We start from the raw sequence: 9,600 nt of genomic DNA, 5'->3' as shown, positions 1-9,600 counted from the left end.
ATATATATTATATTATATATATATATAGATAGACCTCAATGGGGTTTTCAAAAAATGCGGCGTGTTTAATACAAGCCCCTTTGGGGATTGCATAAAAACATTAACAGAATACTGAAATATCATAAAGATAACGACTCCCAAGAAAAATTAATCCTAGATAACGACCCCAGAAAACCCTTGGGGTCACTATTTATCAAGATCCAAAAGTTCAAGGTAGCTTCAGCTACAGTTGACTTAAGGTTCATTCTAATTCTATTCTCGTCGAATCTGAAGTGAAGCATGGATTCTGTGATAGTTTCTTTTCATGTTACTTGAAGACGTTGAAGTTTTTATCCTAAGCATATATATTTTTGTGCGTGTAATTTCCTATTTTTCTAGAACATGCAGATTAAGTGGTACATATTTTGAAGGGAGGAATGTGCAAAATTCTGCATTAGTTGTACCTACCGTAACAAATAAACTCTAACTTGCCTTCTCAATCTATATATTTTTTAAAGATAGCTAAAGTCATGGCTACCACTTGCCATCATGAGGTAAATGTGAACTACAACTTTTATCAATTCCAAAATCTGCAGATTGTCTAACGATTAACCAGCTTAAAACCAAGAAGTTGGTGAATTCTTCAGAGTAAACTTATTTAATCTTTTAATAGAAGACAATTACCGCATCTGACAGAATTTGATATTGCAATTTAAGTCAAGAACTTGTGATTTCTGCTCATTGTAGTATCATCGAATTCACTATAAACAATTCGTGTTTGGTCCCTATGCTTATAGATTACCTTGTGTTACACCAGACAAGCCAAAACTTGGATAAACCATTTCAGATTTCTGTACTGATTGTTTTAGAAATCTGGAGTTGTGTGAAAAATATTTCTTGATATTATAGATCGCCCCCTTAAATAATTTTTGTATTACTAAAAGCAAATGTATTCAATATCATCATCTTTTCTGCACCACCTTTTTCGTAGTTTATTTATTTTTTATTTTCGTTGTTACTTTTGTTAATGTAATGTAGCGGCTATTCTTAATTTCCTTATTCATCTGCCAGTCTACTTTATTTTTACTTATACTTCTTTTCGTACTGAAAGATCTTACTTATAAGTTCATTTCTTTGCTCCACAACATCTTTAAAGGTTATTATATGTCTACGTCGCATTTTTTTTCTCTATTGCTTTCAACTGACAGCTAAGGTGCATTGGTAGTTGCTACGACTGTTCGTAGGTGCAGTTGTCTCCTTTTCACAAATCCCAGGTTGCTTTGCTTCGCTACAATCAGTGGATACAGGATTTCCAAAACAGAGGTGAAGAACAAAACATTGTGGTGTTCGTATTAAATATGTTATGATGAGGGGTTCTGTAGAGACCTCAAATATGAGTTTTGCCTTTCTGTATTGAGAACAAAATATGTGATTTTAATGTCTAGGTTACCTATGAATTAGCCACTAGGTAGACCAAGAACCTCCCTCCTGTACTGGTAGGTTTTGAGTGCCCCCATTGCTCAAGTTGCCGTAGCCTACCTCAGTCTGTCTTGCAGACTGACAGCAGACTGACAGGTAGGCTACTCTAGGCAAGGCTGTCATGTTCGTTGTAGGGAAGGGTCTAGGCTAAGATGGGAAATAGCCACAGTACCACCTTGGTGAGGTCCTTAGGATTTTGACTTCTGTCCAAATGAATTTGACTCGTTTTCCCACTGGAAATCGCGAGGTTTATACCTACCACCCCTACCCCCTAGGCAAGGCCTAGCTATATCCAATGAAAATCCCCACCCCCCATCCCTTTCCTTATCTGTGGAACATTTTGGTAGTTTATTATGGGCTATACTAGGTACATAGGTACTTAATTCTTAGTTAGATACACGGAATACTATACTAAGTAGGCCTACCTTTATATAGTAGGTACCTACTATATATTTTTTTTCATGGTACTACCTAATACTAGGTAGATCCATTCTAGCCTAAATCCTGAATGTGGGTGCAAACCACTCTTTTTAGGTACCTAGTAGCTACCTAGTGTTTTCAGCTGCATGCATAACCTCAATCTCAACATAGCCTAACATACCTACCTACTAGCTAAACTTTGTGTGTCAACTAGCTAACACTACTAGCTAGTATAGGTACTAGCAATCTCCAGAAAATTTAGGTAAGTAATTGCTCTAGGTATGTCAGGTACCTGTTTCCTTGGAAACTGACTCTGGTGTGCTATAGTAATTTGGTTGCTTAGGCTTGTTAAGAACTTACTGTCATTTTTTGTTGGTTGACTGTAATTAACCCCCCCCCCCCCCCCCCCAGGGCTACAGCACTAAACACGAAATTCATTTGACCCCCAATCCCTAGTGGCTTTTGTATTCATGAGACCTTTCCTTGTGGTCTGTGTGGAATTTTGACTTAGAAATACCAATTTATGAAGCTGGAAAAGGTAAGAGGACAGTCGCAGGGATGCAAAGGGTGCCAGATCCTTCTCTCTATGATGGCTTCTCCTTCCCTGGACAACCCACCTACCCTAACTAGACCTAGAGCACCAAAAAGTCAGAATGAAGTACGTACAGGGATATGGCCTCTCTTAACTTTGGTTGCCAGGTTCTAACCTTGCCTTGGGGAGGAAGAGAACCTCTATCCAAACTTTAATCAGGCTATGGCACTAAAGTCATAGGCTATAGGCTTAAGTAAAATGTAGAAATTCATATTAGCCTAACCTTGCACACTGGCTCCTTGTTGGCAGGGATTGTGTAGGTCTCCCCCTTAGCATTCCAAAGACTATATTCCTTGCTGTCCTGAGTCTTCCTGTTAGGAATGTGGTGGCTGGTTCTCCATGTGGTGGAAGAGATTTAAAAAGGCCTTTCCCATCAATCCTTGCAAAACCTTGACATACAATAGTATGCGTTTCCCCTAAGTGCTTAATCTTGTTGATCACTCCAGGTCTCAGGATATCTGGTAGCTCCACTTTTTTTCTTTCTATGAAGTCTTCTTTCGAAAACCCTACAGGAGAGTGTCAATAGACTACAAACCCAAAGCACCAACAGGAAATTGGCCTGCAAGGAGAGACAAGTTATAGGAAAAGGGGATAAATTAATAAAAAAAAAAGGGGGGGGGGGAATAACAGAAAAAATGGATACACCTGTTTTCAGAAAACTTATCAGAAAGTAGGAGTGAATTTGCTCCCAGCTTACTAAACATTTGGAGATCAGAAGATTCCACAACTGCACCAGGTAAACTATTCAGCATTTTAGACAGGGCCAAGATAAAGGTCATAGCAAACTGAGTAATATTAAACTTGATACGAAAAAATAACATACTGGTTGCAGCAGCACCCTGCCAAGTGCTGTTAGCAAAAACAGCGAGGGTGGTTAAAAAAAAAGGGTGGGAGATATTTGTTGTTATAGTACATGTATGCAGCAACCATAATGAAATCAATATATGCCCCTAGTAACCATTAGGAGTTGGAAAAATAGAATTAACTGATGACAGCTCCATAGCACTCCAAACAAGGAAGAAGACTTGAAATGTTTAATATATTTTCATCACCAAACATTCAAGATGATTTCTGCAAGATACCAACTTTTTGAGAAAGAGGAAGCAATTCATTTACAAAGTAAAGGCTTCTAAAAATTTGATTTTCTATCTTAAGTTATACCTAGAATCTTAAAGATTCTTAAAACCTTTCAATTTATGTGTAATGAGGATGCAAAGGCACAAGTGTTCTGGAGCAATAAGTAAAAGAAAAACATCAATGGCATATGTAGTCAGTTTGTACTACTCCAGACCTTGCTGCAAGTCACTTTCATAGATAATAAATACCAAAGGATGAGGAACACTACGTTGAGGAAGACTTGAAATGTCAGTACTAAAGCATAGACCCTTTGGTTTCTGCTTATAAAAATCCATTTAAAATATTAAGAAAGATCTTCCAATTCCCAATCATCTTTGCTTGTAAAGAAGTGCTTCATGATTCACAAGGTCAAAGGCTACAATAAAATCTAAATCAACCATACATGCTTCTGCATCCTTTTCTAAACACTCTGCAAGATGTTACATATTGGCAAGAGTCATTATGAGCACCAATTCCTTCACAAAGTTCTAACCTACAAAGAGGCATAGGGAGCAGCTTCTCTAAAACCTTAAGAGATAAAGTAAGGGTAATTGAAATTGGTCTTTATTCTAAGGGGCATACTTTCATGTTGAGTGGTATCACAATCTTGTTGGGGCATCTAAAAAGTTACCCCGGTATATAGAATATATATATATATATATATATATATATATTATATATAAATGTGTGTGTGTGTGTATGTATATATATGTATATATATATATATATATATATATATATATATATATATATATATATATATATATATATATATATATATATTCACACACACACACACACACACACTACACACATATATATATATATTATATATATATATATTATATATATATATATATATATATATATATTATATATATAATATATATATAGATATATTATAATATATTATATATTATATATATCCATTATATATATATATATATATATATATATATATGCACACACCACACACACAACACATATATATATATATATATCTATATATATATATATATATATATATATATATATATATGCACACACACACACACACACACACATATATATACCATATATATATATATATATATATATATATATATATATAATATATTATATATATATATATATATATATACATAAATATATCTGTATACTGGGATAACTATATACACACATACATACAGTGGATCCCCATAGTTGCAGGAGATGGGTACCATACCTGCAAATAGCTAGAATCAGTTGATACTTAAAAACCCCTCTAAAAATACTTAGAAATGCCTACTTTGATAGTTGAAACACTAAAGAGAAAAGTATATCTTAGTTTTACCAGACCACTGAGCTGATGAACAGCTCTCCTAGGGCTGGCCCAAAGGATTAGATATTTTTCCGTGGCTAGGAACCAATTGGTCACCCAGCAATGGGACCTACAACTTATTGTGGGATCCGAACCACAGTATATCGAGAAATTAATTTCTATCACCAGAAATAAATTCCTCTTGATTCTGTGTTGGCTGAGCCGGGAATCGAACTTTGGACCACTGGATTGGCAGTCTAGCGCGAAAACCACTCGTCTAGCGAGGAACTGAAACACTAAAAAACTTCTAGAAATACTTATCCCTGAGTATATTTTAATAGTTTTATTGCAAAAAGTGTCTGTAATCATGAAAATTATATGAAAATACAGTAATTTTTTAATATTTCTGAAAAATACCACTAATAGGCAAATTTTCCATGAATATTGTCTATATAGGTTCCATAGAAAAATCTGGTAATCAGTGAGACTGTGAATCATGAGTCCACGAATTGTTGGGGGTCAATTGTATATCCTGTATATTTATTGTTTATTTATAATTATGTAATGTTTATGCATGCATATGTAGATATGTTTGTATATGTAGGTACGTATGTAGATACATATAAAAGATGATGATGATATTAGTCCTGAAGAGGCAGAGCTTCTTGATGTATCAGTGTTGTAACCTCTCCTTGATAGAGCTACTTCTGAGGTTAATGGGAGGAATGTCTTATTCCATTCATAACTCAGTTGTAAAGTAACAAAAGCAGTTGTGTGCAAATCATATAAAGTAGCCCTGCTCAACCATAAGTAGCTGTTTTTTGACAGTGTCCCATCATTGTTTCATTAACCCCTAATTATTAAGGTCATCACCTAAAATGTTGATAATAGATTAGAAATTCTTAGCATTACCTTTGAAATCTTCCTTCTAGGGTCTAGCCCCTACAGCCATTTTTGCATTTAAGTTCTATGTAGAATTTCCCAAACCACTCTTGAGTTCTGCTTCAGTAGTGATCTGGCTCACATTCTAAGTGGAAAAATTACATGTAACTATACTGACATTTTGTATAAAAGTAACTTACCAAGTAATTACTTAGCTAATGCTTATGCCTCGCACGGCATCCAAAATTTAAAATTTTGTGAACAAGTGACTGTTACAAAGCAGGGTTGACGGGCCCCGCCCACCGGAACAGGATCTAGCGAGTGACAGAAGCCATCAGCGTCATTCTTGTTTATGCCGCACAATCGACAACATGTTGTGCCCCTGAATTCATGATCGCCAGTTTGCTGAAGTTGGTGACGTACTTGCTTTGAATTTTGACTGTTGCCCTCTGTTTGCTTGGATATGTAACTTTAGCTCCTTTTTTAGCTTTAGTTAGTTAGTATGTCAGATTCTAGTGCTTCCAGTCTTTGCTATTGCAGTGAAGGCTGCAAGACTAGGTTAACCAAGCTGTGCTATGATGCACATACCATGTGGAGTAGGAGTAGGGGCCAAGTTTGTACGAGAGAGCTTATTGCAATGAGTGTAAGGACTGGGTTGAGACTTGGTGGAAGTTTTTTGAGTCACACCTGAATAAGGTAGAGAAGAATAGTATCAGAAAGACGGCTGCTTGCGCCGAAAGTAGGTCCTCTATTAGTAGAGATTCTTCACCTAGGCCTGAGGCAGACTCTGGTCATGCTCTTCCCTCTATTCATGGTGATCACCTTTCTCCCATCCTCAGTCCTCCTCCTCCCCCTTCTACTCCCATGTTCAGCTCCCATGCTTCTGAACCTGGAGCCATTTCCAGTCTCAAATCTAGGATTAATTCAAAATTTCACATAAGTGACTTACCGAACAGTTACATAGCTTATAGCTTCTTACCTGCAGCAGTCGAAATTCAAATTGTTGGCGCCAGCGGCGTTGCTATCTTGAGTATAGGTGATACAAGACCCGCCCACATCCGGGAACCCTGGGTAACTGCTAGCCTCCTTCTACCGTCAATTTTTATTGTAGTGTCGTTAACCGAACAATTATAGAGCCGTGATTTCCACGAGCGGCAGGATACTAAATTCAAATTTAGCGCGTCGGCGTCGCCAACACTGGTGGTGATGACGTCATCTCCCTCCACTCGCGGGAGAACCAGGTACAACTGCCCAGGTGAATCCAATTCTTTTCCTGCCGGCGTCCGGTGAACATCGGTGGTCGGTTGCGGTTGGATGACTTTGCTTCGCTTTTTTTCTTGGGGAATTGATCTTCGGAATTGGTGAAGTACTCTTTTTTGGCGTTGTTGTTATTTTGCTTTTATTTTAGGCGTTGCCATGTCGGATTCTAGTCCGTCGGGAGTTAGGTTTTGCATCTCAGGATGTAAAACTAGATTATCCAAGTTAGAATATGATTCTCACACTAAATGTGTTAAGTGTAGGGGACAGGTTTGTTCAGCAGATCGAACATGTAACGAGTGTAGTGATTGGACTGATTCTCAATGGAAGTTTTTTAGTTCATACTCGGAGAAATTAGCTAAAGACAGAATTAGAAAAGCAGCGCTTAGGGAAAGTAGACTTAGCTCCGCTTCGTCTTGCGATGCTTCTGTTCCTTCTGTTTCTCCTCAAATTGTTATGTCTCCTTTAAACTACACCTCCTATTCCTCCTACTATCCCGCTTCTCCGGCTTCCCGTGTAGTTCTTCCGACACCATTGCCAGTCTGGAATCGAGGCTAGATCAGAAATTTTCGGTACTAGCGAATACGGTTTTGCAACTTGGTAATTCAGTTAAGACGTTTTTGGAGAAAGCGGCTTCAGGTAAGAGTGTAGTTGAGGGTGCGTCTGTCTGTCCTGACACGTCTCCTAGACAAAGGTCACTGTCCAGCTCCCCCGCACGGGGAGAAGACATACCGGAAGTCCAAGGGAGTCGATCGGGATTTGCCCACAGACAGGCGCCTCTCTTGTTGAGCCTGTTGCGCCTCAACAGGGCTCGGTTAAGCGTCGGAAAGGTGTTGCGGTCAGACGCCTTTCGAATGATTCAAGCGATTCGTCTCCGGTCGCGGCGCTCCTTGCGAGATTCGCCCGTTTCGCGTCCCTTAAAGAGGCGTTCAGGCGCCGATTCTTCGCCTCCTCCAGTCAAGCGGTATAAGGAGCCTGAGAGTAGGGTTGCGCCGCGGCCATTAGCGGCTCGTTCGTCGCCTCAATCTGTGCTTTTTCGGCTCCATCTACTAGTAGAGATTGTGGTTTTAGCGCTGTAGCTAGCAGTTCTAAGGGGTGTGTTTCTTTAGGCGCTTTTTCGTCTGTTACGGCCCTGATGCGCCTGTTTCGCTCGAATTTCGGCGGCTCCGAGCGAGGCGCAAGTAGTTTTTCCGCCTCCTGCTGACATTTAGGCTCTTCCAAGCCTACGTTAACTGTTTTTGATTCGTCTCTGGCGCCTTTGCGCAAGCAGTTAGAGATGTTAACCAACTGGATGAATGAGTCCAAGGGTGGTTCGAAACCTTCAGATCCGGTTGTAGTTCCGTCTACTTCTTCGGCGGTATCGGAGAATGAAGAAGAAGTAGAGGAGGAGGATTCACATCACCTCTCGTGTTATTCACGTCTCCTTAGATTTCTTCTGGTATCTTATCCAGATTATTTTGAGAAAGCGGCCCCGCGCTCCCCAACTTCGACTTTTTTGATGAGGAGGAAAACTTCAGACCCTCTCCTCCCAAAACTTGTTCTATCTAAAGCGGTTAGACATTCGTTGAAAGAGACGGAGAAATGGATGTCTATGAAAAGAGACTTAGGGAAGGCTCTTTTGCTTTACCCCTCCTCTAAGTTGCTTCGTAAGAGGTATAGGTTTTTATGTAACTGGGGAAGCTCCTTCTCTGGGAGTTTCTGCCTCCTCCCAGGGAGACTTCTCCAGTAATCGACTCCTCTAGAAGATCTGCTTTCGCCGCAGCGAAAGTTTTCTTTACAGCGCCTGAGTTGGACCACGTTGTAAAGAATCAATTTAAACTTGGAAGTCTTTAGCTTCCTTGATTGGACTATTGGCGCTTTAGCGGCCAAGATCGAAGACTGTCCTTCTCTTTCTCAGGAGTTAGCGGAGGATTGGATTGGTGTTCTGTCCTGTGCGGACAAATCCATTAGGGATGGATGTGATGAGTTAGCTTCGCTCATCGCCTTTGGTACCCTTAAGAAAAGGCAACTTGGTGCTCCTTGCTTCTAAAAGGGTTACGTCCCAACAGAAGTCTGCTCTCTTGTTTGCTCCTTTGTAGAATGAAGCCTAACCTCTTTCCAGACGATGTAGTGTTGTCAATTTCGTCTGCGCTAGATAAGAAATCTACTTCGGATTTACTGGCACAGTCTACTAAGAAACCTAAAGCTCCTGTGGAGACTGTTCCTTCGGTTTCTCCTCTGACCCAAGCGCCTTTTCGAGGGAGAAAACCCAAGCGCTTCTTTCGGCCGAAGTCGAATTTGCGACCTCAGTCTAAGGCCTCGGCCAGGTTAACAAACCTTCCAAATGAAAGCTCGTTCTTCATGCACCAGTGGGAGCCGAGGCTGGCGCTGTTTTGGGATGGAATGGGAAAACAGAGGAGCAGAAGCCTGGGTAGTGCAAGTACTCAAGTTCGGCTATCGTATTCCTCTCGTTTCACCTCCCTCGCTCTCACCTGTGCCAATTCCATTCCAGGCATACTCTCCGGGCTCAGACAAATTTCTGGCGCTAGCCGCAGAAGTGGAAGCGCTTGTTCTCAAAGAAGCGATAGAACAGATA

General features: G+C 39.8%; 2 protein-coding genes across 8 annotated transcripts in view; both read left to right on the top strand.

The window, feature by feature from the left end:
• The first annotated feature begins 1,142 nt into the window (after nucleotides 1-1,142).
• LOC135218361 (uncharacterized) overlaps nucleotides 1,143-9,600 on the top strand; it is a 237,567-nt gene continuing 229,109 nt past the window's right edge. For 2 of the 5 annotated variants that reach the window (XM_064254605.1, XM_064254606.1), the window contains exon 1: nucleotides 1,143-1,302. The gene's annotated coding sequence lies outside the window, so the exon portion shown is untranslated. Of the gene's footprint in view, nucleotides 1,303-1,534; nucleotides 1,555-9,600 lie in introns of those variants that run through there. The other 3 variants (XM_064254601.1, XM_064254602.1, XM_064254604.1) reach the window with 2 other exon arrangements.
• Nucleotides 1,352-9,600, top strand: part of LOC135218362 (HSPB1-associated protein 1-like) — a 20,107-nt gene continuing 11,858 nt past the window's right edge. Inside the window, exon 1 of one of the 3 annotated variants that reach the window (XM_064254608.1) lies at nucleotides 1,352-1,475. Coding sequence is in view for 1 of the 3 variants with exons in the window: in XM_064254607.1 (XP_064110677.1) it covers nucleotides 1,611-1,637 (27 nt within the window). In the remaining 2 variants the exon portion in view is untranslated. Of the gene's footprint in view, nucleotides 1,476-1,503; nucleotides 1,638-1,954; nucleotides 2,141-9,600 lie in introns of those variants that run through there. The other 2 variants (XM_064254607.1, XM_064254610.1) reach the window with 2 other exon arrangements.

This window comes from Macrobrachium nipponense, chromosome 9, assembly GCF_015104395.2.
Source record: "Macrobrachium nipponense isolate FS-2020 chromosome 9, ASM1510439v2, whole genome shotgun sequence".
In the NCBI taxonomy this organism is placed as follows: domain Eukaryota; kingdom Metazoa; phylum Arthropoda; class Malacostraca; order Decapoda; family Palaemonidae; genus Macrobrachium; species Macrobrachium nipponense.
This window is presented reverse-complemented; position numbering and strand designations above follow the sequence as displayed.